Source organism: Kogia breviceps, chromosome 1 (assembly GCF_026419965.1).
Source record: "Kogia breviceps isolate mKogBre1 chromosome 1, mKogBre1 haplotype 1, whole genome shotgun sequence".
NCBI classification, from domain to species: Eukaryota; Metazoa; Chordata; class Mammalia; order Artiodactyla; family Physeteridae; genus Kogia; species Kogia breviceps.
Genome location: NC_081310.1, coordinates 21,466,042 through 21,493,272, shown reverse-complemented (window position 1 = coordinate 21,493,272; position 27,231 = coordinate 21,466,042). Strand labels below are relative to the sequence as shown.

Sequence of the window (27,231 nt, the reverse complement as noted above, 5' to 3'; positions counted from 1 at the left end):
GACTTTGATTATGTTGCTCCGTTGCTTCTTACTTCCCTGATGTAAAGGACATTAGTTAGACTTCATGCTGAAAGAGCAACAGAACAACACGATCAGATTTATGTATTCATTCAACAATCAGTTATTGTTTCCACGTGCAAGGCATGGACTGCGTTAGGTGCCAGGAGCAATAGGAAAACGATACAAATATGAATAAGGGGATACTCTGCCCTCCAGGAGTGTACAGTCTAGTAAGAGAGATTAACTGCATACAAATAACCATAACACCAGATAAAGTGGTAAGTGCCACAGAAGAAAAAGTTCCACGGGGAGCTTTCTGATCCCTCAGATTCAAGGTAAGCTCAGATGAGAGGAAGCAGATTTGGATTATTATTCCACTGTCATCTGTGTGGCATGTAAAGGTGGCTGTCAGGCTTTGCTGAACCAAGCTGCACCTTAGATCTTTCTTCCTCGGCTCTCTCAGCTGAGAGTCCAGTGATTAGCAAGCGCACCTGCTAACCACTGAAGGGATGGAAGGAAAAGGGCAAAGGAAAAATGACAGAATACACAGATAAAAATATTCTGCACCCAGCAGCATGCCATAGTAGTCTGCACTGGCTGGGCCCAGGGTACTACCTTCACAGATGGACAGGGAAGAGAAGCGATAAGGGAGAGAGAGAAGCCTGGACGAACTAGGAGGATTCCAGATGCAATCCCCAGAGCTCAGTTCTCTCTCTCTACGATGAAGTTAGACCAAATGATCTCTAAGGGTCTCTGCAACTCCCCAATCAGTTAAAAGCACAGAAAATTAATCTTTGGCATCTTAACTACAGCTTTTAAAGTCAGTGCTTTTTCCCTCTTTTCATAATTTGTAGAAGAGCCCCTAAAAATTCCAAACAAAAAACTAGAGTTACCCCCTTTCCTGCCTTTGATTACAAACAAGCAATACAAGAAAGGTGGTTTTGTTTTTTAACCACGGTTAATGTTTCAGAAGGAAAGAGCTCCTGTCTTTCGTTATAAACAAGGCACCTTTCTGATCTGCTCAGCCTCATCAACATATGTGCCTGACAATATGTAAACTGACAGCCAGATGCTCCCAACTACACAGGTTTCTATTTTGGTTACTAAGAATACTTGTATATTCCAGATCTTGTGATAACCTATAATGGAATATAATCTGAAAAAAATAATTCAATCACTATGCTGTACACCTGAAACTAACACAATATTGTGAATATTTCCATTTTTTATAAAAAGAATACTTGAATGAGAAGATAAAACATTTTGGTCAACAGTCCTCCGCCACCTTTGAGCTTCCTGAAGTAGCTTGTTTCTCTCTCCGTTCTAAGGATTTAAGTTCTCCAACAGCTTTATTGCTTTCAAAGCTTGAGCAGAACATTTAGAGGCACTGGAAGTTAGGGATAAAGTCAGAGTTAAGTGACTGTGTTTTTTTTTTTTTTAAATAGAGGAAGGTGCCTAAGAAGGAAAGGGTAAGAGAGATGCATCAAACCAACTTCTATGTTACAGCTTCTTGGCTCTTTGCCTGGAAGAAATACAAGATACCCCCAAGGAGCAATTTCTGAAGCTTCAAAGAGGCCAAGAGAACCAAGTTTACTTTGCCTACCATTTCACCCTTCCTTTCACGTGTGGACAGGGTATACCACCATCCTCAAAATGTGGGTCTATCCATATAGGGAGTTTTGCTTGGTGCCTCTCCGGCTTCTGCCACGGCCAGACCCAGTCCAGGGCCGAAAGGACACGCAGCATTTGCTATTTGGTGACCACACACCTTATGTCACTATCCAGTTCTGCCTCAACAGAGTGAATAAGCTCTGCGGACTCTGCCATAAAACACAGCCGTGTTTTGCCTAAATGCCAGCGCCTAAGATGGCCACATTAAAACACAAACGAGCACGAAGAATAAACTGCCAGGTTCACTTCACCCAGCAAACAGAGCCGAAGAGGTTAACTGCTCTCAACAACTGCAAGAATTGACAAATACACCTCCAAGGAATCAAGTCTGGTTGGATACTGCTACGTCCCTGAAATGGACAGTGGTCAGTGCAGCAGGACAGGAGTGCTACGGTTAGTCAGGCACCAGACAGCGCTGACAGGCTCAGTTTCACCGACACCGAATGACTGGCTACTCCTGCTTCTAATCTGATGAGCATCTTCTACCAAATCACCTCTCCAAACCCATTAAAAAAATATATCGGACAGATCAAATACAACTGGACCAATGAGAATACAAAACCAAGACAGAGCAAGAGCCAGTGGGAGTATATGGGTTTGAGGGCGATCGTGGAGGCAGTGGCTTTTAAATGAAAGCTCTTGATAAAGTTTTGCTTTTTTGGTTTATTTTCCTTTCTATAAGCGGGAATTACATCGTACGTGTAATGGCTTATAAGGGTTCACAAATTCAACAAAGAAATATATATTTTTTTGAAATGTCATTTTCTGTTAACATTCTTGTGAAAAGACATTTGGCTTACAGTCCCATAAATCTGTAAACCATATTAAATACAGGAAGCTGCCGCAATATAGACAAAAGGGTAGTTTTGTTTCTTTCTTCCTTTGCCCAGACTAACAGTATTGCTTTGTACTCTGACTTTTCAATAGACCTGAAGAGCCACTTTGCTCATCTATTACATTTTCCCTTTAAAGCGTGTCCTCTATTTCTTTGGCATGCAAGGCTGGAGTGACAGTCCCGTTCCTACATACAAATAACTATCTTCAACATACAGATGATGAGAAACACCTTCACATGTTGGGGGTTCAGGCTAAAGTTGAGAACCAGAAAGCTACAAAAACTCAATTCAAGTTTTTTAAATACTTTATATGGTAAAAATACAGCAAAAATATTTTTTGTTCAAAGAGGAAAAAATATACTGCTATGGTCATGGTTCTAAGGATGATTTAAGTCGTCTCTGGCTCCTCAACTGTGCACTGTAGTGTAGGCTGACTTCAACTACGGCTTCTCCAGCTTCAGTCATTTATCAAAGCTAAAATCATACTGTGGAGAGAAGAAATTAATGTTACTAATGTTTCCTTAGGAATGTTCCTACAGAGTCTGGTCTGTCCAGACTTGCATCCCTAAGGCTCAGCAGGGAACACTCATTGAAGTAAAAAGCAAAAGCAATCATTTACACCTAAAGGAAAGAATATCTATATTAGGGCATCAAGAGGCCCTAACGTTTTCACTAAAAGAAAAAAAACCAAAGGAAGAAAACTGGGGTAGAGGTGGAGGTAGGGAGCATAACCTAAAACCACTGTTGGACTCTAGTTTAGAGAAAACAAGCTATGTCTAGGAAAAACACTTTAATTCTCCATGGAGACCTTTGCACATGTTGTTCCTGCTCCTGGAACCCCTCCTCTCATCCCCCATCAACCCAGTAACTTCCTCTCAGACTTCACGATCCGGTCAGGTCAGGCTCCGTCAGGCTGCAGCATGGCCTCTGGGAAGCCAGCCTCTCGGCCCAGGGCCGTTGCCCCGCCTCTTCCTGCACACCTCAGCTCACACCCACTTTCATACTCCAGGATGACACCCGCGTGCTGCAATCAGCAGGCTCCCAGCTTTGACGCAGGGATTCTGCGCTGCTCCTTTTGTGTCACACGCAGTGCCTTACACAGTGTCTTTGACACATGGCGGTCACTCAGTAAATACTCTGTTAAAACCACCACACTTAACAGGAGTAACAAGACTATCATTTTCTTTTACTGAAATCAGCCTTGCTATGCTGAGATCAAATGACTAAAACACAGAAATACCCTTACACTACTAATGGTATAAGTGATGTGTTGTCCAAATTTAAACAAACTAAGGGTATGCAGTGCACAGCACAAATTAATAGTAGTAACCAATATTTTTGACCATTTTGTTAGAGCTTACTAGAGGTCAACACAAACCAAAGTGCTTTATGCGCATTATCTCATTTAATCCACATCACAACCCCATGAGGCAGGTACTATTATTATCCCACTTTCAGATGAAGAAATTGAGGCACAGAGAGGATAAGAAACTTGCCCCAGGTCACACAGTGAGGGAGTGGTAGATTATACCAGGCTAGCACCTAACCAAACACCAAAGGCATAGATTCCACCAATCTCTAAAGAAGATGGGAATTTTCTCCTTTAATTCTATTTAACAAACCCTGCAGGTCTGCTATGTGCAAGGCACCGTGCAAGAGGTGGCAGGCGATACAGAAGGAGTGGCATCGAGCCCTACATTGGAAACCAATGATTTAGAATAGTAAACACTTATTAAAAGCAACAACCAAAGCTAAGAGAAAAGTGTTACAAGAACATCTGAGACTACTCTCCCATCCTGATCCCTTGAGCTACGAGGAACGCCAAGGGGGAAGGAAGTAGCAACATGGCTAAAAATGACAAGCTGAGAAGGGAAGAGAAAATAAAGAAAAAGAAAGGATGCATCCAGTGAGCAACGCAGCTACTCAGGCAAACCAGTTATACTGGTTGCCTATCTTTTACTTCGTTGTAAAGAACAATACCTTAAACCTGCCCCAAAATTGCTTCCCGATTCCTCCAATCCCCAGTCTTCAGTCCATCTTCCCCCTGCTTTAAATTCAACAACTGAGAGGTAAGACACTCTTGTCCATTTTTAAGTCCTAAGACTTTGGGTCTTACTAAGCAAGATACTGCTCCCTAATCCTACATTTACACCCAAAAGTGTGACTACATTAGCTTTGCTCCCAGATGTCTTAAGAAGCTCATGTTATCAAGACCTAGGGGATGTCCACTCTAGTTTACTCTCCAAAGCGTAAAACCTGGAGGGAAGAGAAGGATGAAGAAAGGATAACCACCTTGCTTTTGGTCTCTGACAAATAGAAGGGAGCATATATGATGGTAAAGATACCTTCATATGGTTTGACTTTAAAAAGTAATAAAAATAAGAATAGGTGTATCATTGTATTCTTAATGTTATATTTTGCTCTTTATTCTCCATCTTTAACGCTAGGATTAAAAATTAAGCACGTTAGCAATGAGGTACGGTACGGGAACCAGAAACTGTTATTAGTGTGGTTTTTCTGTCCTATTTTTTAAAATACAGAAAAGCAAATAAGATAAATAGTAAAAAGAAAACCACCTAAACTCTAATTTCAATCTAATCTATGGGTGGAATTAGCATAGCAAAAGGATTTTAGGAAGCCTGCTTTTTCAGGCAGAGGCTAAAATGGCTCTGACTTCTAAGCTATTCCGCAGTTTTTTAAAACTCTTATCTTTGTACAGTTTCTCATTATTAGGACTTTTTTGAGTGACAGAAGTTTAGTTCAGTACAAGTTTTTTCCTACTAGTCTTATGCCCATGTGAAAATTCAAATTTACCTCAAAAAAAAAAAAAGGAATGATACAATTAAGCTTAGATACAAAAGTTAAGCTTGACTTTTAGCCTCTTAAAGGCTTAATCAAATCATACACACATGACAATTTTTTTCTCTTCTTTGCTGTATTCTTTGGGTCTATAATGGGAAAAGGAAAAGGTGGCATGTTATCTCTAAAACTTAAGGTAATAAATATAAGTTTAAACAGGACTGCATGAGGCTTCCAGTGTCTGACAGCCAATCCTTCATATTAATTCTTACTTCCAATCTAAATGGAAGACTGATGAAATTTTACCCAAACAGACCACTTGCATCCTGGAGAAAAGGCATCACACCTAAATTCCTTAATGCCAAGAAGATCAGCCCAACGTGGATATAAGTTGTGGAGAGCTGCTGCCAGTGCTCTGATCCCCAGAAGACCCCGGAGTAGGGAACTCTCTGGGGGTACATATAGTAATGTTTGTAACAGGCAGTGAGACCTCACAGCTGGATACCAGGGGAGGGAAAGAACAGCAAAGACAGTTTTAAGCATGTTGATAGCCTCAACAGCTAAGGAATAACTAATAACATGGAGTAACTCTACTCCAGGTCAGACAGAATGGAATCCTGATTCAATGACATGACATAAAAAATCTACACAGCCACAAGAAATTCACATAATCCCCCAAATCTCTGCAATGTTAATACAAAATCCTACAGTATAGTAATACCTCACCCATCAAAAGCAGGCATATGGCATCCAGGAAAATGCCAGGACTGTAAACTCACCTATAAAGATACATGAAGAAACAGAGCAGGTGGAAACCAAGCTTGATCATGGCTTCTTTCATGTGTGACTTCAGCTGCCCTCGATTGTGTATTTCTGTTGGATCAAACACTCCCATGTTACCACTTGGCACCATAATGAACCTGGTAAATTAAAGGATGCACACACATTAGAAGGAAAATCAAATCATCAGCATAAATATTCAAAAATAAGTAAACCAGTAATAATCAACCTTCAAAAATGAACCAATCACAGCAGCCTTATATGACCAAATATGGACAGGGTATTATAATGATGTCACAGGCCATGACTTAGTCTTCCTTTGAAAACACTATTAATTTTAGGTGTAATTTCTGCCCCCCTGAAACAAATACATTAACACTCTAGAGAAGGATATTTTATGCACTGAGACCCTTTTACCCATCTTCTGTAGAAAACTACTGAATCGGTAAGACCTATAGCTGTCTTCCATGAGACACAAATGAAGGGGGCCCCAAAACCAAACCAACTTTATCAAGTTCTTAGAAACTTCTTTATCTACAAGGTTCTAACTTAATTAATGCAATTCCCTTCACCTTTACAACATCTCTGTAAGCTGTCTTTCTGTTTAACACTTACATCTTTGTGTCAAACATAGTTATTCCCATTTCACAGATGATACTAAAAAGAGAGATTCTATATCCCAAATAGAATCCTCATCTTTGGTGCTCCTGCTGATCAACAGATATGTCTCAATCTGCATGGTTAATAAATGGTACCTACTTTAAAAGAGCAATTTAAAGAAGACAGAACAGAAATGATTTAGAATAAATGCTACTGTGGTAAAATAAAACTCCTCTTCAGTTAAGACAATAAATGGAGAGTTCAGATGCAAACGCAGCACCTAACTTTACATGACTCTTAAAAAATACAGATTAATTTAATTAAAATATAAATTTTATTTCAATTTAAATATTAAATTAAATAATAATATTTTGACAAATAAGAGATGTACATTTTATAGTGATGGAGGTATGACCACAGTGGGGGAATGAGAACAGGGCTACAAAGTCAATACGGAACATAAAGGGCACAGTAAGCACACGCTGAGTTCCAAATCCAGACCAATTCAACTCACTGCTCCCACAGACTCAGACTCAAACTTAAAAAAAACAATCTTGAAGATACTGTGTTTAACACACTATGGAGTCTTTGGGCCTCTTGAGATAACACATAACATTTCATATTTATTAAATACCACTGTGTATATAGTATTACATGTGATAATCTTCTCCTTCTTCCCCAAATGATTCCTTTTACAAGTAAGAAAACTGGGGTACTTTGAGAGGATCAGTGAGTTTAAGTGTCTAGGCTTCCGCATCCCAACTGTGCCATCTGCACAGCATGCATGTCCTAACCTAGCACTGATCATGACCTCTTCTCTCATGTCCAAGCTTCTTCTAGTCCAACCTTGGGTTCCTCACTCTCGCCACACATTTGTTTTCTCAATTATGACTTCTGTGAAATGCTAATGGCTCTCTGAGTTTCACAAATCTTAAATTCTCCCCCAAATCCTAGTAGCCCATCTATGGCTGAATAAACGGTATATACGGTATTTACAAATGAATATCTGGATAGCATCTCAACTCAATACCTATTTTCCTCGACTTACCATTGTAAGTCGAGGAAATATCATCACATTATCATATATCATGATAAACCCATCGAAAATTGAAAATGCAATTAATACACCTAACATACCGAACATCACAGCTTAGCCTAGCCTACCTTAAACATGCTCAGGACACTTACATTAGCCTACAGTTGGGCAAAATCGTCTAATACAAAGTCTATTTTATAACATTACAAGAGAGTTTCATACCGCATATCGCTAGTCCAGAAACAGATCAAAATTCAAAATTTGAAATATGGTTTGTACTGAAATGCGTACCATTCTCACACCATCATAAAGTCGAAAAATCAGAAGTCAAACTATTGTAAATTGAGGACCATCTGTAGTCTCAAAGAGTCTTATCCTTCTCTGACTGCTAGCTTATCTAACAGGAGTGTCACCACTTCCTCAGTAGTCCTTAAAAACTTTCTCTTACTCAATTCTGACTTCTCTCTTCATCTTTCATAGGCAGTAGGTTAAACTCTTGTCCATTCTTCCTTCCTATCACCATTTACATAACCCTGTCTCTTTCATTCCCACTATCACAACTCTATTCCAGTACTATATTATCTCACCCCCGTCTCTGAAATGGTTTCCCTACCTCCTGCCTCTTCTCCATCCAATCAATACTATATAATGCTTCCAGAAAAATCTTCCCAAAGAATAATTTATATCATGCCAACTTAGCTAATCAAAAACATACGCAGCAAATGTATAAAATAAGCTACAAGGATATACTGTACAACACAGAATATAACCAACATTCTATAATAACTATAAATGGAGTATAACCTCTAAAAATTGTGAATCACCATACTGTACACCTGTAACATATAATATTGTACATGAACTATAATTCAATAAAAAAGAAATTAATTAAAAACATATAGACCAAAGAAGATATATGAATGGCTAATAAGCACATTAAAAAATACTCAATATCATTAGTCACTAGGGAATGTTAATCGAAACCACAATGAGATACCACTTCACATTCAATAAGACAGCTAAAATAAAAAAGACACAACAAAAAGTGTTGGCAGGGATGTGGAGAAACTGTAACCTTCCTACACAGTTGGTGGGAACGTAAAATAGTACAGCTGCTTTTGAACACTCAGGTAGTTCCTCAAAAGGTCAAACCATAGAGTTACCATATGACCCAGCAATTCCACTCCTAAAAGAAATGAAAATATATGTCCACACAAAAATATGCACATGAACATGAAAGGATGTTCAACATCACTAATCATTAGAGAAATGCAAAGCAAAACTACAGTGAGATATCACCTCACACCTGTCAGAACGGCCTTCATCAAAAAATCTACAAACAATAAATGCTGGAGAGGGTGTGGAGAAAAGGGAACCCTCTTGCACTGTTGGTGGGAACGTAAATTAATACAGCCACTATGGAGAATAGTATGGAGGTTCCTTAAAAAACTAAAAACAGAACTACTATATGATCCAGCAATCCCACCACTGGGCATATACCCTAAGAAAACCATAATTCAAAAAGAGTCATGTACCACAATGTTCATTGCAGCTCTATTTACAATAGCCAGGATATGGAAGCAACCTAAGTGTCCAATGACAGATGAATGGATAAAGAAGATGTGGCACATATATACAATGGAATATTACTCAGCCATAAAAAGAAACAAAATTGAGTTATTTGTAGTGAGGTGGATGGACCTAGAGTCTGTCATACAGAGTGAAGTAAGTCAGAAAGAGAAAAACAAATACCATATGCTAACACATATATATGGAATCTAAAAAAAAAAAAAAAAAGTTCTGAAGAACCCAGGGGCAGGGCAGGAATAATGACACAGACGTAGAGAATGGATTTGAGGACACGGGGAGGGGGAAGGGAAAGCTGGGACGAAGTAAAAGAGTGGTATGGAGATATATACACTACCAAATGTAAAATCGATAGCTAGTGGGAAGCAACCGCATAGCACAGGGAGATCAGCTCGGTGCTTTGTGACCACCTAGAGAGGTGGGATAGGGAGGGTGGGAGGGAGATGCAAGAGGGAGGAGATATGGGGATATATGTATATGTATGGCTGATTCACTTTGTTATAAAGCAGAAACTAACACACCATTGTAGAGCAATTATACTCCAATAAAGACGTTAATAATAAAAAAAAAGACACATGATTACATTGCATTTTGGTAAATTAAAAGAACAATTTTAACGAAAAAAAAATGCACATGAATGTTCACAGTAGAATTATTCATAACAGGCAAAAAGTGGAAACAACTCAAATGCCCATGCACTGCAAATGGATAAACAAAATGTAGTATTGCCATACAATGGAATATTCCACAATAAAAAGGAATAAAGTACTGATACATGACACAGCATGGATGAACCCTGAAAATATTATGCTAAGTGAAAGAAGCCATAAAAGATCACATATTGATCTCTTTTAAATGATATGTCTGTCCAGAACAGGTTATTTTACAAAGACAGAAAGTAGAATAGCAGTTGCCTAGAGCTCGGGGAGGGGAGTGACTGTTAAAGGACATACGGATTCTTTTGGGGGTGATGAAAATGTTCTTAAATATGTTGTGGTGATGGTTGCTTACATCTATAAATATACCAAAAACATACTGGATAGTATAGTTTAAATGGGTGAACTTTATGCTACCAGTACTCATATATATAAATAAACAAACTGTACTCACCGATATATATTCCAAGTGGCAACAGGCAAGTTGAGAAGGAAGATGAACCAGTGCAATGAAATGAGCATTAATACAGTGACAACAGTATGGCCAACCAATTCTGGAATTACCCACTGCAAGGGAAGAACACAGTATTACATCTCACTGCTGTGTCCTTCCGGAATGTACACGTTACTTGAAGTTAAATCAAAGAAAGTACAGAGAATTTCCAAGCTAGTGTTTCAAGATTATTTTTAGGCTCGGATGTCCCAGATTTGCATACTGCTATCACTGCTTACCCAGTGCAAATAAATCAGGACACAGCTTAAAAATAATGCACTTAGGGCTTCCCTGGTGGCACAGTGGTTAAGAGTCCACCTGCCGATGCAGGGGACACGGGTTTGTGCCCCGGTCCTGGAGGATCCCACATGCCATGGAGCGGCTGGGCCCGTGAGCTGTGGCCGCTGAGCCTGCGCTCCGCAACAGGAGAGGCCACAGCAGTGAGAGGCCCGCGTACAGAAAAAAAAAATGCACTTAGTCTTTAATTACATTTTATCCTAAGCAAAGATTCAGATTCATTCTCTAAGCAGGTACAAATGACAACTAGAGAAAAAATAGAGTATTATTTACTTTCTATTCCAATATCTGTGCTAAAGCCTCTTACTCTAATTTGGGATGGTTTATAACCACATACATGCTGCCTTTCAGGTCAGAATACTGATCCTAAACATTTCCAAGCTCCAGAACCCTGAGGGAAATCATCTCACATCCACCAAAAAAAAAAAAAAAAAAAAAAAAAGTACTTTAACAGCTTACAATATCAGCTCAAAGTTAAACAAATATGATAATGGACCAGGATAACAGAATCCCAGACTACTGGCTTTATAGCACTCAGTGCCCTTATCTATGCTCTTTGTTTATTGTGTAATATTCTAGTTCTCATATATCAACAGCTATTGTGGCAGGTTCTCAATTCACTAACAGTTTTCCTCTCCTATGAGTAGAGATTTTTCTTTTAATGGAAGTTAATAGCTAATATTTATGGAGCCACAAACTGGCACTCCCAACTTATAGAAATGAGGAAAATAAAATTCAAGAGAGATTAAGTAAATTGCCCAAGGTCACACAGCTACTTAGTGGCAGAGCTATATAAGAGAAGCCCAGACACACTGGCCCCAGGTCTCTTGCATTTAGATTTCAGAATCTTTTTTTTTCTTTTTTTTTGGGGGGGAGGGTGTCACTCTGCGAGGCCTGCAGGATCTTAGTTCCCCAACCAGGGATTGAACCCACGCCCTGGGCAGTGAAAGCACGGAGTCCTAACCACTGGACCACCAGGAAATTCCCTTGGATACACTTTTTTTTTTTGGCTGCATTGGGTCTTTGTTGCTGTGCGCAGGCTTTCTCTAGTTGCGGTGATGTGTGGGCTTCTCATTGTGGTGGCTTCTTTTGTTGCTGAGCACAGGCTCTAGGCTTCAGTAGTTGCAGCTCGTGGGCTCTAGAGCTCAGGCTCAGTAGTTGTGGTGCACGGGCTTAGTTGCTCCATAGCATGTGGGAATCTCCCTGGACCAGGGCTCGAACCTGTGTGCCCTGCATTGTCAGACGGATTCTCAACCACTGCACCACCAGGGATAGCCCACTTTTTCTTTTATCTTTTTTTTTTTTTTTTTTTTTTTTGCGGTACGCGGGGCTCTCACTGTTGTGGCCTCTCTCCCGTTGCGGAGCACAGGCTCTGGACGCGCAGGCTCAGCGGCCATGGCTCACGGGCCCAGCCGTGGCACGGCATGTGGGATCTTCCCGGAGCGGGGCACGAACCCGTGTCCCCTGCAACGGCAGGCGGACTCTCAACCACTGCGCCACCAGGGAAGCCCCCACTTTTTCTTAATAAACAAAGAAGGGCCTTAAACCTAATTTGCAATCATCAACCAGAACTTTTTTTAATACGTAAATGCATTTTTTTTTTTTTTTTTTTTTTTGTGGTACGCGGGCCTCTCACTGCTGTGGCCTCTCCCGTTGCGGAGCACAGGCTCCAGATGCGCAGGCTCAGCGGCCATGGCTCACGGGCCCAGCCGTGGCGCGGCACGTGGGATCTTCCCGGACCAGGGCACGAACCCGTGTCCCCTGAATCGGCAGGCGGACTTTCAACCACTGCGCCACCAGGGAAGCCCCCGTAAATGCATTTTTAAAGTGTAGCCAATTTAACATAATGCTAATATGTGTAAGCTGCAAAATCAGATAAACCTGGAGTAAAACTCGTGCTCTATCCTATTTATTAGCTGTACAATTTTAGGAAGTTACCTACCCTCTCTAAATCATGATTTTCTCATCTGTAAAATGGAGATAATAGTACTTACACCTCATGAGGTTGTTTTAGAGAATTAGATAAAATAATATATGTAAGCCACACACAAAGTAAGCACTCAATAAATGTTAGCTGATGTTACCACTACTCCCCTCCATGCTATCAGACTCACATAGAAGTAGCTTTCAAACTTTGGATTTCTTACTGTGGGCTGCATTTTGGTTTACATAAACAAAAACCTGAAACGAAAGTTTCAGGAAGCGATACTTGACCTTATTATACTTGGATACTAACTTTCTACCAGGCCCTCTATTCTCTTTCTCTTCCCTCCTTAATAATGTGTTCTTCCCCTAACTTAGGGGTAAGAAGCACTAGGCTTATTTCACCCAGACAGGAGTTTGAAAGATTCTTCTCTGGAGTAACTTAATGGCACAAGAGAAAACACCTACAAAATACTGCTATTTCAGGTACCCCCAAAAAAGGTAGACACCAACTACCCTCAGTGAAGTCTTACCTACCAGTCAGTCAACAGCCTGGACCACCCAATGAGCTTCCAATAAGTATTTTAGTGCCTTACCCTAAAGTATGACAAGATAGCCATGTGTCAGAAATTGAGGAAAGCCCTCAGTATAAAAGAAGGGGGAGAAACAAAGAGAAAGGAACTTGGAAAAAAAAACAGATATAATGTAGGAAGCAGAAAGAAATTTCAAAACTACTATAATCAATATCCTTGAGAATGAAGAGAGTCAAGCATGAACCAAGAGAACAAAAAGCTCTTAGAAATTAAAAATTTGACATAAATGATATACATACAAGAAAATTCAGAAGATAAAACAGAGGAAATCTTAAAACAAGAAGGCAGAAAAAAAACAAAGGGACAAAAATAAGAAAAAAGAAGAACTGGGAGAGCAATCCAGCAGATAAATTATCCAGCAAATCCATGTTGCTGAAAGAGAAGAGAGAAAGTAGAAGGGGGAGACGTTATCAAAGAAAGTATAAGAAATTTTCCCAGATTGAAAGAACCTCGCAGATGCCCAAAACAATGAGTGAAAAAGGCCTAAACAAAGGTATACCACTGCAAAATTCCCAAACACCAAAGATTACTGTAAATAAACCCAACCAAGGATAAACGTTAAGATTCTAAAACTTCTGGAGAGGATGGAGGTAGGGGTGGGAGGAGAGGGAAGAGAGAGATCCCATCAAAAGGATAAGAAACCAAAATGGCACCAGACTTCCCAACTTGAACAACACTAGAAGTTAAGACCTTGACCAAGCAAACTCTGAAAAAAAATCTTTTCTAACCTAGAATTCTATACTCAGAGAAACTATCAATCAAGGGAAAGGATAAGACATTTTCAAACATGGAAGTTCTCAAAATTTAATTCCCATGTACCAAATCCCAAGAAGCTACTCCAGCAAAATGAGGTAGTAAGCCAAGAGAAAGGAAGATATGATTTCCAAGAATCAGGGGATCCAACCAGGAGTCCCAGGATGGAGGCTGTGAAACAGGTCTAAAGAGCAACCAGTCCAGACTATAGCAAGAGGATGTAGGTCTTGAGGAGAAATGTCACCTAGAAAAAAAACAACTGACAGATTATTTTAGCATGTTTGAACCATGCAGAAAATAGTACTGAAGGGCTTTAAAGATGTTATCTGAAAAGACAAAGCTATGCAGAAAAAAAAATTAGAAAGAAAAACATGATCACTGTCTACCATAAGGCTCGGCAATAAAAAATGTTTATATAATAGTACATCATAATGATATAAACATTGAATATGAACTTAAAAAGAAAATAGAAAAATAGTTGAGATGCTTAGAAGGGGGTAACTAAGAACTAAATCTACCATATTGACTCAGAAGGCAATAGGTAATATGTAAAATTGATAAATCAAGAAATAGTGGCAGGGACTTCCTTGGTGGCGCAGTGGTTAAGAATCTGCCTGCCAATGCAGGGGACATGGGTTCAAGCCCTGGTCCAGGAAGATCCCACATGCCACGGAGCAGCTAAGCCCATGTGCCACAACTACTGAGCCTGCACTCTACAGGCCGTGAGTCAAAACTACTGAGCCCACCTGCCACAACTACTGAAGCCCGCACGCCTAGAGCCCATGCTCCAAAACAAGAGAAGCCACCGCAGTGAGAAGCCCGCGCACCACAATGAAGAGTAGCCCCTGCTCACCACAACTAGAGAAAGCCCACACACAGCAACAAAGACCCAACACAGCCAAAAATAAATAAATAAATAAAAATAAATTTATAAAAAAGAAATAGTTCTCTGGTGGCCTAATGGTTACGATTCTGGGCATTCACTGCCGTGGCCTGGGTTCAATCCCTGGTCGGGGAACTGAGATACCGCAAGCCATGCAAGACAGCCAAAAAAAATGAAAAAGAAATAGTAGTGCAAGCACATTGAGAAACATGGATATAAATATCAGAAAAATGGGCTTCCCTGGTGGCGCAGTGGTTGAAAGTCCGCCTGCCGATGCAGGGGACATGGGTTCGTGCCCTGGTCCGGGAAGATCCCACATGCCGCGCCACGGCTGGGCCCGTGAGCCATGGCCGCTGAGCCTGCGCGTCCGGAGCCTGTGCTCCGCAACGGGAGAGGCCACAGCAGTGAGAGGCCCGCGTACCGCAAAAAAAAAAAAAAAAAAAATCAGAAAAAAATTAACAGCTCAAGTGTTGAAATCAGTTGCCCCTAAAAAGCAAGACAGATAGGATTTAAAAGGGTCAGGAAGTGACTGCTGTTTTTCACTACAAGCTTTGTAATACCTCTGACTTTAGTTGTATGCAAGTATAACTTTCACAAAAACAAAAATTAACGTTAAAAAAACTACTTAACTTCAAACTGAAGGAGTAACTTTCTCAATAGAACAATCCAGGTAATCTTTTTTTGTGTGTTTATATTTGTATTTTTGTAAAAGAAAACCCACAAAGTACCCACCTAAAATACTGAGTAAGCAAGAAATATAAAAAGAAATACAATCCATCTGAAAAAATATATATATTATTAGATGGATCTATCTATCAGTATAAAATCATTCTTCTAAAGATGAGGAGGCCTAATCAACCATACTTCAATTTTTTAAAAAAGCAGAGGACCCTGCCTGGCACACAGCAGGAACTCAATTTGTTTTAAATTAATTAAATTTTAATTTTTAAAAAATTAAAAATAAAGATGAGGAGGCCTGAAACTAATGCAATGTTACATGTCAATTATATCTCAAGAAAAAAAAAGAACTCTGAAAGCATAGCAGATAAACAAAATCTTTTATTTAAATCTATCACCGTATTAAACCATGTTCTGGAAAATTGGGAAGGAAGGAAGGAAGGGAGGGAGAGAAGGAGGGAGGGAGAGACGGAGGAAGGAAGGAGAGGAGAGGAGAGGAGGAATATAATTTACTAGAAATTTTAATTTTCCAAGTGTAACTTCATTTCCGTCATGGGCCAAAGAAACTTAAGTAGACTGAAGATGTGAAAAGACCCATAAGAATCATTTTTAGGTCAAGCCAAAAAGAACTTCTCAGTATTATATTTTTATATGAACTTTTATATCTAGAAAACTTTTCTGTCTGCTCATCTCATAAAATGAATTAGGACCAACTGGTTTCCCCATATCTAAATGAGCTGGGAAATTCAGAGTTCTATTGCCAATATAAAGTTCCAACTACATACTAAAGGTAAAATGGCCTTAAAACAAATCAACTAATTCCATTTCTCAAGGAGCCACAAAAAGGTCCTCTTTCATTCAACAAAAGACAGACTGAGCTTTTTCCCATGAGCAGGGAGGAGGGGGTTTGGACACAGAAGACAAAAACAATTAACTGATAAGGAACCTTCACCTAGTCTGAGTAATGATGTTGTCCATTGTGGACAAAGGGACAAGGAAAAAGAGTAAAGAAACAAAATTTCAAGTTAGGTCTTTTGGTATAGTTTCATGATCTAAAAATATTGCTAAGCACAGTAGTTCCACCAACATTCCAATGAATATCAAATACACATATGTTGACTATCTATAATTATCTCTAACACAGAAAATGGAGAACTGCCTTCAATGCCAGAAAATGAGGAAAGAAATGTCTTACCTTGTTTAATTTCGAGCAACATGATCTAGCATTAATGTAATCACATTCTAAATCAGACAATGTAATTATCTGACAATCAAGATAAGGAATTATTAGACTTCTTTTATAACAACTATTTATGTTTCAGAAAGTAATCCCAGTTGCAAAGCAGAATTAGATGACTTGAAAAGATTAAGTTATTTCCCTAAAAGTTCATTTATTAGACAACTAAATTTTCTCATTTATGTTCCTTCAGCAAGTGATTTGCACAAAATAATCCTCTTATTATGTGCAATTCTAATGTGACCCATACCAGAACATTCAACCTGGATTCCTCAAATGTCAAACAGTGGCCAAAAGAAATGGAAAATATGACCTATATAAACAGTTTAAATGTTATAAACCTGAATTCCCAATAGTAGAAAAATAGTGTTTATTTATGATATATCCATAAAATGTCTTTGAAGACTTAAGATATGAAAAATAAATAGGATATAAAACTATAAACTCAGCTTGGTCATATATTAGCAGTGGTTATGTCTTGAAAGTTGGATTACAGATGGTTTGTTTTCCCAATACTTTTCTCTATAACCAAACTTTCCATAGTAAACATATATTATACTGGACTTAAACAAAAAATGGGTTTTAGTACAAAATATAAACTTACAAATAAAAATGTGAGGGACATATAGACATAAAAAGTCTTCAAAAAAAAAAAAAAGTCTTCAATTGAATGTGTGGTATTTACTTTAAAATGCACCCCCAGCCTCCCCACAATAGTTGGGAAAAAAAATGAAAAAGAACAGCAAAAAGTTGAAAATCACTGAAGGTGAGCATCAGAAACACGGGGTTTATTATACTACTCTACCTTTATGTTTGAAAATGTCCAATAAAATAGGTAAAAAGAAATGTTCTCAACTAAATTCTATACATTTCCATATGGATAGTCCCCCTATCACCTCAACCCAGCCAAAGTCAAAAGCATCACTTTCTCCACAAATTGTTCCACCTCCAGTTTGTTTTATTTCTGTCAATGACACAAGCATCATTTGCCCAGGCTCAAAATATGGAAAGTTCTTTCTACCTTCTGTTTCATATCTCAGAATCAATCATTACCAGGTCCTATCAATCATTTCTTTTTAACACCACTCACATTAATCCCTCTTTCACCTGTCCACAATTAGTATCCCATTCCAGATCCAAATGAACCCATTCCCTAATGGTTTCTTACCTTCCAATCTTTCCTGTTTCCAACCCACTCTACAGACTTATCTTCATAATACACCACTTTGTTTATGTCAAAAATTTTCAATGGCTCCCTATTGCCTAGAGGATAAAAATGACAGCCCTCCTCTCCTTAACATTCAAACCCTCCAAAATCTAATCTAATCTGGCCTTTCCAAACCTGACCCGCTGCCGCCAAAATCAACCTTGTGCTCCAGATGGCCTATTCCTCCATCACCCAGAAATGCCATGAACACACCCTTCTCTGCACCTTTGCTCTTGCCTGTGTGATTTTGAATATCCACCCCTTTCCTTCTCTGCAGGTTTCCTTATTGGTTCAAAGTCCAGAAAAACTCTTATCCCTATAGAATGTATACCCGATTATTTTCCACCTCTTGGCTCTAATATTAAGCTAGTACAACTATCCAAAAATACAATACAATATGCTGAATTTCATCGAAACACATCCTGAATGTACCTTAATATCTAAGTCCAACACTCCACCTAACATGTTTCTATGTACATAAATTGGCATAAACAAGGCTTTTTTTTTTTTTGGCTGTGCCGCTCGGCTTGCAGAATCTTAGTTCCCTGACCGGGGATGGAACCCGGGACCCCCCTGCAGTGAGCGCACCAAGTCCTAACCACTGGACCGTCACGAAATTCCCTAGCCAAGGCTATTTTAAATTATCAAGACTAGTTTTCCAAACTGCAGTAAGATAAATCCAACTTTCATTTCCCTGAACTTAAGCTCCCGTTCCTTATGCCACAAGAGAGATGTAGGTCATCAAAACTTCCTAAGTGATGCTGCCCTTTCAGTCAGTTCGCCAAGCCTAATAAAAGTCAGGGCTCTCCTCGTTAGAAATCATCAGTTAAAGTAAAAACTGCTGCTCAATGCAGGGTAGCGAGGGAAGGCAGAGCAATATTTACTAAACACTGGCCATGGGGTACGCATTGTGCTGCTAGGTACTTAACACACCCTCATTGTGCACACACCTATCTGGGAAGTAAACATTTCCCCCCATTTTAAAGATAAGAAAACTGAGGCTTAGAGAGGTGAAGTAATGTGCATAGCAAATAACTAGCTGAGCAAGGAGTCCTGATTCCAAGTTTTGTCCCTTCCCACTTCAACAAGTTGCCAGGCCATAACAAAGTATGAAGCCACACTGAAAACATACTCTGTACAACCATCCTAAAGCCAGAATGCTCTGGCAAACAGAAAGTTTAATTCTGTCAGAAAGGGACACATTAATTTCCAAGGGAAAAAAATACAGTGCAGAGCTTCTCATGTTTTTTCTTCGCTTACATTTAATTAACTTAAAATTGGACTGTGCATTGCATCATTGGGTGACAACTAAGACTAGAAGCTCCCTTGACAGTAGAGTTGTAGCCCACACGACTTCTAGAGTGCTAGGTTCAAAGACCATTTATTAGCCTGGAAAATACAGTTTGAATACTGTAGCACGAACAGCGATACAAAATACAGAAGTTTTAAACATGGGTCAACACAGAAAAGTGTAAAAGCTGATAAACGACTGAGAACTAATTACGTGTACAGTTACTGAATTTACAGATCTGCAACCGACAGGGGCAACCGAAATAATCAGCTGCAGCTGGTTTCTAAAACAAACCCTTCCCAACACTCCCTACAAAAAGGCATCACGAAGGAAACACTTCACCCGTTTTTGAAATGAGTCAACTCCTGGATGTGAAAGGTCGCTACAAGTTCCAACACCCGCGAGAACAAAGGGGCGGGCAGCGGGGGTGTTGCCCAGAGAATGACAAGAGGCGCCAAATCGCCTCCGCCGAGCTCAGCGCGGGACAGTCCACTAGCGACCACCCCTGGGACATGAGCCGTCGTTCTCGGGACCCCCGGCAGCCGGCGAAGGGCCGGCCTAGGGGAGCTTCAAGAAAAACCACAACCCTGATCTCTCCAGGGCCCAAAAGGAGGAAAACTGCGACCCCTCTCTCCTGAGGACCACAAGGGGAGGCCAAGTGCCAGCCCCCGCGCAGGGCAGAGCGGGTCCGGGCGTCATAGGGGAGAGGGGCGAGCGGCAGCGGGCAGGCCGGGCCGGGGCGCTTCGAGAGAAAGGCCCGCTCGGACCCCTGGGTGAGGGGCGAAGTTGGGCAGCCGGGGTCCTCCTCCCGCCCGGGCTCGCCACATCGGTCCGGCGGGCCGGGCCAGCGCCCAGGGTACCCGCGCCGGCCGCCTGCCTTGCTCCCTCGCACCTGCCCAGGCCCCCACCCAGGCCCACCCCCAGCCTATTCTCTCGGGTGGAGGACCCCAGGTCGGCCTCCGCCCGCCTCAGGCAAGGATACGAAGTACACTGAGAGGAAGATAAGCGCGCAACAGTCAAGGAGAGAGAAGACGAATACGACCGCCTCCATTCTCCTCCGCCACCGCCGCGCCGCTCCTTCCGTCAAACTAGCTCTGGTACCCGGACCAGCCCCTCCCCGCCCCTCCCTGCCCCCTGATAGGCCCTTGCCCCTGCTTGTTGGGGCAACACAGTCCCCTCCTCCGGGACGCGGCATGCCGGGAGTTGTAGTCGTTTTTTCCCCCCAAACCTCTACCGCCGTGAGTCTGATGCATGCTGGGAAATGTAGTTCAGTAGTGCGAATACCTATCAAAGCGGTGGGCCGGGTCTCTATCCTAAATCTGATTATTTCCAAAAATGTGACAAGCAGTTAGTCAACGAGTATTTACTGATCTCTTGTAATCTTCTGGATACGCGGTAGAACTTCTTTGCCATTTGCTAAATTTTCTTTCGACTCCGCACTGGACCCACTGGATCCTCTGACTTGGGAATGGTAAGAGGTTTTCATCTCAAAGCACAAGTCTAACCTCAACACTCTTGGCTTGACAGTTGAGACTTGCCCTTCCTGATCTCAATTTCTCCGGAGATTTCACAATCCCTTGCTTGTTCTCTGTTACAGCAATGTTTCTCTCCACTCTAGATTTTAAGATCTTTAAAAATTGAATATATTGTCTTATCCATTCAACACAGGTTTACCGACTCCACTTCTTCTATATGCTAAGAACTGCTCTACACTCCAGAGATACAGAAATGAATAAGGCAGACAGATGCTGCTCTTATCAGGTGGGTGGGTGGGAGGAACAGACTATAAGCTAGCAAGTAAATACAGGAAAAAGATAATTTCAAAGGATTATAAGCTCTATGAACAAACTATATCAAAGTCATACATTCATTCAACCAATATTTTCTGAGCAGCTGGTATATGCCAAGTACTGAATCTTAGAGATACAGAATGAGTAAGAGAGGGAAAAAAAATCCCTATGTTCCTGTAGCTTACTTTACAGTGGGGGAGACAGACACATACGTACATGCACAGATACATACATACATAAGTAAATATCCACGACAGGCAGTTTTAGTACTTTGAAGAGGATGGGGAAGTCTCCTCAGATTGGAGACTGACTGATCAGAGAAGGCCAAGCTGAGGAACTGATATTTAAGTTGAAATATGAACAATAGCTATGTAAAGATTTGCAGGCAGAGTGTTTCAGACACTGGGAACAGAAACCGCAAAGGCCCAGTTGCTCATAGAAACTTCGTGTGTTTAAGGAACAGAATAAAAGCCAATGTGGCTGAAGTACAATGAATAAAGGTGAGAGAGATTTGAGAGGACATCAGAGGTGAGCAGGGCAAGGTCACATGGGCCCTGTGGACCCCTGGCAAGGAGTTTAACTGTTATTCTAATATGATGATAAACTGCTGGAGAGTTTTAAGTATAAAAGTATCAATACCTTGATCTGATTTACATTTTTAAAATATCCTTCTGTTTGGTGCACTGAATGTATGAAAGGGTGACAAGTTTGTCTGCAAGGTGATCACTTAGAGCAGAAGAGGATGAATAGGGAAATTAGGATGAAGGCAAAACCAACTGGATTTGCCTGACACAGCACAGGTTCATAGAATCCTAAAGGGTTCATAGGTTAAAGCTAGATGGACTGCTAAAAGATTATTTATAAACCAGCTATCATTACACTCCCACTGCACCTTGTACGTATCTCTATCAGAGCACTCATTACATTAACTGTCTTCCTTATATGCCCACCATGCCTTAAATTACAATAAAAGTAACATATTTGATTAGTTTTTGTACCTCCAGTATCTTCTATACTGCAGAAAGCTGGTGTTTGATAAATGTTTGCCAAATGAATGACCCATACTGACTATAAGAGAGATTTTATTGAAATTAGTCCAGATTTTATTAAAAACATAAACCTCATCTCACACACTTTCCCTCAAGTAGGAACAGAAAACACAGGCTATCCTATATTCTCTATCTGCCATTTTATCTTGAGTTAATAAAAAAGCTGGCACCATAATCAAGGATTAGAAATATCAGTTCTAATTAAGATACTTCGTCTCATCTTGTGAAAAGTTAAAATGTGGTTGCAATGTCAAAACTATGGGGAACGCAAAATTTAAGAGAGGGAAATAATCAGGATTAAAAAAGAATAAGTAGGGTGTGTGTGTGTGTGTGTGTGTGTGTGTGTCTGTGTCTGTGTGTGTGTGTCAGAGAGAGGGAGGGAGGGAGAGAGGGGGAGAGGGAGAGAGAGAGAGTTATCAAGACTTGTGATTTAGGGAATTCCCTGGTGGTCCAGTGGTTAAGACTCTGCGCTCTCACTGCCAAGGGCCCAGGTTCAATACCTGGTAAGGGAACTAAGATCCCACAAGCCGCGTGGAGTGGCCAAAACAAAACAAAAGACTTGTGGTTTAAAATACATGTTACAGATTTCCCTGGTGGCGCAGTGGTTAAGAATCCACCTGCCAATGCAGGGGACACGGGTTCGAGCCCTGGTCCGGGAAGATCCCACATGCCGCGGAGCAACTCAGCCCGTGTGCCACAATTACTGAGCCCACGTGCCACAACTGCTGAAGCCCACACGCCTAGAGCCTGTGCTCCGCAGCAAGAGAAACAATCACATTGAGAAGCCCGCGCACCGCAACAGAGTAGCCCCTGCTCACTGCAACTAGAGAAACCCTGCACCCAGCCACGAAGACCCAAAGCAAGCAGCCAAAAATAAATCAAAATCAAAAAAAAAAAAAAAGGAACAGATGTACAATGTAACCAAAGAGATGGAAATTCTAAGAAAGGCTCACAAAGAAATGTGATAGGTCAGAAACATTGCAAGAGAAATGAAGAATGTCTTTCATAAGTTCATTAGTAGATTGGATGTCACTAAGGAAAGAATGTCTGAGCTTGAGAATATGTCAATAGATATGTCCAACAGTGAAAAGCAAAGCAAAAAAAAAAAGACTGAAAAAATGGACAGAATGTTCAAAATCATGGGACAATTACAAAAGATGTAACATCTGTATAATGGGAATACCAGAAGGAGAAGAAAGAGAGAAAGTGAAGAAATATTTGAAGCAATAATGACTGGGAATTTCCTTAATATCAGACACCAAAACACAAATCCAGGAAGTTCAGAGAATATAAGGCAGGATAAATGCCCCCAAACTATGCATAGGTATATCATATTCAAATTTCAGAAAATCAAACATAAATTTTAAAATGATTGAAAGAAGCCAAAAGAAAACAGTGCCTTACCTACAGAGAAGCAAAGATAAAAATTACATCCAGCTTCTCAGAAATTATGTAAGCAAGAAGTGAGTGAAGTGAAATATTGGGCTGGCCAAAAAGTGCCTTCAGTTTTTAAGTAAAAATAAAAGAAACATTTTTCATTTTCACCAAGAACTTTATTGAACAATATATTCACCCTTTTGTTCCACTACCTTCTGCCATTTTTCAGGCAACTTTATAATTCCATCTTCCCAAAACCTTTTATCTTTTTGAACAAAGAACCGTCCCAGGTGCCTTTTACGGTCTTCCAGGGAATTAAAAGTTTTTCCATTAAGAGAATTGTGTAAAGACCTAAATAAATGGAAATCCAAAGGTGCAATGTCTGGTGAATACGGCGGGTGAATCAGAATTTCCCAGCCAAGCTGTAACAGTTTTTTTGTGGTCATCAAAGAAACATGCAGTCTTGCATTTTCCTGATGGAAGATTATGCGTTTTCTGTTGACTAATTCTGGACGCTTTTCACCGAGTGCTGCTTTCAGTTGGTCTAACTGGGAGCAGTACTTGTTGGAATTAATCGTTTGGTTTTCCAGAAGGAGTTCATAACAGAGGACTCCCTTCCAGTCCCACCATATACACAACATCACCTTCTTTGGATGAAGACCAGGTTTTAGTGTGGTTGGTGGTGGTTCATTTCACTTGCCCCATGATCTCTTCTGTTCCACATTATTGTACAGTATCCACTTTTCATTGTCTGTCACAATTTGTTTTAAAAACAGAACATTTTCATTATGTTTAAGTAGAGAATCTCATGCAGAAATACAGTCAAGGAGGTTTTCTTCACTTAACTTATGTGGAACCCAAACCTCGAAGCGATTATCATAACCAAGCTGGTGCGAATGATTTTCAACGCTGGATTTGGATATTTTGAGTATGTCGGCTATCTGTCTTGTGGTATAACATTAATTGTTCTCAGTTAGTGTCTCGATTTGATAGCTATCAACTTCAACTGGTCTACCCAACTGTAGAGAATCGTCCAGCGAGGAATCTCTAGCACGAAACCTCGCAAACCACTTTTGACCCGTTCGATCAGTCACAGCACCTTCTCCATACACTACACGAATCTTTCTTTGTGTGTTTCGGTTGTGTTTTTACCTTTCTTGAAATAATAAAGCATAATATGCTGAAAGTGCTGCTTTTTTTCTTCCATCTTCAATATTTAAATGGCTACACAAAAATTCACCAATTTTGATAAGTCTTTTCTTAAATGCACACTGATATCATAGCTGTCACATACAATCTAACAAAATTGTTACAAATGAAGTTAAAGACAACTAAGTGCTACTAGAGCCATCTAATGGAAAAAACCGAATGAACCTTTTGGCCGACCCAATGCATCTTTCTCCATCCCTATCCCCTTGCTTTTTTTTCCCTCCAATTTTATGAGATATAATTGACATATAACATTGCGTAAGCTTAAGGTTTACAGTGATGATTTGATGCACATATATACTGCAACGTAATTACCACAATGAGGTTAGTGAACACATCCTTTGCTTCAAATAATTACCATTTTGTTGTTGTTATAGTGAGAACATTAAAGCTCTACTGTCATAGCAACCATGACTTTACTTTTAATCTGTATGTGTTTTTATATTTAAAGTGGGTTTCTTGTAGATTATATACAGTTGGGTTGTATTTTGGGGGAATTCCCTGGTGGTCCAATGGTTAGGACCCTGCGCTTTTGCTGCTGAGGACACAGGTTCAATCCCTGGTCGGGGAACTAAAATCCCACAAGCTGCGCTTTGCGGCCAAAAAAATTTTTTTAAGTGATTATTGATATAGTTGGACCAATATTATATTGGATTCATATCTGTTACTGTTTTCTTTTTTAATATTTATTTATTTATTTATTTATTGGCTGCATTGGGTCTTTGTTGATGTGCACAGGCTTTCTCCAGTGCAGCGATGGGGGGCTACTCTTCATTGTGGTGCACGGGCTTCACACTGCGGTGGCTTCTCTTGTTGTGGAGCACTTTTAAATAACACTACACCATTTTGTGGCTAATGCAAGTATCTTATAATAAATTATTCCTAACTCTGCTTCCCGTCCCTTGTATCATTTTTTTAGTCTTTTATTTTTATTGAATGAAACAATAGTGCTTTACAATTTTCAAAAGTTTCACACACGTGATTTCATATAATCTCATAATAACCCTTTTTTAATCCCCTAAACTTTTATTGGCCCTCCCCCATTCCATCCCCACTGGTAACCACTAGTTTGTTCTCTGTATCTTCCTTTTTTTTTGCTTTCCTATCTCTTTTCTTTTTTTAAAAAAAATCTTTATTAGAGTATAATTGCTTTACAATGGTGTGTTAGTTTCTGCTTTATAACCAAGTGAGTCAGCTATACATATACATATATCCCCATATCTCCTCCCTCTTGCTTCTCCCTCCCACCATCCCTATCCCACCCCTCTAGGTGGTCACAAAGCACCGAGCTGATCTCCCTGTGCTGTGTGGCTGCTTCCCACTATCGATTTTACATTTGGTAGTGTATATATGTCCATGCCACTCTCTCACTTTGTCCCAGCTTACCCTTCCCCCTCCCTGTGTCCTCAAGCCCATTCTCTACGTCTGCATCTTTATTCCTGTCCTGCCCCTAGGTTTTTCGGAACCTTTTTTTTTAAAATTACATATATATGTACTAGCATACAGTATTTGTTTTTCTTTTTCTGACTTACTTCACTCTGTAAGACAGATTCTAGGTCCATCCACCTCCCTACAAATAACTCAATTTCGTTTCTTTTTATGGCTGAGTAATATTCCATTGTATATATGTGCCACATCTTCTTTATCCATTCATCTGTCAGTGGACACTTAGGTTGCTTCCATGTCCTGGCTATTGTAAATAGTGCTGCAATGAACATTGTGGTACCTGACTCTTTTTGAATTCTGGTTTTCTCAGGGTATATGCTCAGTAGTGGGATTGCTGGGTCATATGGTAGTTCTATTTTTAGTTTTTTAAGGAACTTCCATACTGTTCTCCATAGTGTCTGTATCAATTTACATTCCTACCAACAGTGCAAGAGGGTTCCCTTTTCTCCACACCCTCTCCGGCATTTATTGCTTGTAGATATTTTGATGATGGCCATTCTGACAGGTGTGAGGTGATACCTCATTGTAGTTTTGATTTGCCTTTCTCTAATCATTAGTGATGTTGAGCATCCCTGCATGTGTTTGTTGGCGATCTGTATGTCTTCTTCGGAGAAATGTCTATTTAGGTCTTCTGCCCATTTTTGGATTGGGTTGTTTGGGGGTTTTTTGATATTGAGCTGCATGAGCTGCTTGTAAATTTTAGAGATTAATCCTTTGTCAGTTGCTTCATTTGCAAATACTTGCTCCCATCCTGAGGGTTGTCTTTTCGTCTTGTTAACAAGATGAAATTCCCTTGTATATTATTTGTTGTTTTTCGCTTGCTGCTCTTAATATTTTTCCTTTGTATTTAATTTTTGATAGTTTGATTAATATGTGTCTTGGCATGTTTCTCCTTGGATTTATCCTGTATGGGACTCTCTGCACTTCCTGGACTTGATTAACTATTTCCTTTCCCACATTAGGGAAGTTTTCAACTATAATCTCTTTAAATATTTTCTCAGTCCCTTTCTTTTTCTCTTCTTCTTCTGGGACCCCTATAA

At 40.1% G+C, this 27,231-nt stretch overlaps 1 protein-coding gene across 3 annotated transcripts in view; it reads right to left on the bottom strand.

Moving 5' to 3' along the window:
* CNIH4 (cornichon family member 4) overlaps window positions 1–20,577 on the bottom strand; it is a 30,709-nt gene extending 10,132 nt beyond the window's left edge. Inside the window, exons 1-5 of one of the 3 annotated variants that reach the window (XM_059069571.2) lie at window positions 20,303–20,577; window positions 16,781–16,849; window positions 10,420–10,532; window positions 6,086–6,226; window positions 2,795–2,992 (exon numbers count right to left, since the gene is read on the bottom strand). In XM_059069571.2, the coding sequence (XP_058925554.2) occupies window positions 2,965–2,992; window positions 6,086–6,226; window positions 10,420–10,532; window positions 16,781–16,849; window positions 20,303–20,515 (564 nt within the window). In that variant the 5' untranslated portion in view covers window positions 20,516–20,577 and the 3' untranslated portion in view covers window positions 2,795–2,964. Of the gene's footprint in view, window positions 1–2,794; window positions 2,993–6,085; window positions 6,227–10,419; window positions 10,533–16,780; window positions 16,850–20,302 lie in introns of those variants that run through there. The other 2 variants (XM_067028427.1, XM_067028425.1) reach the window with 2 other exon arrangements.
* Window positions 20,578–27,231: the final 6,654 nt, after the last annotated feature.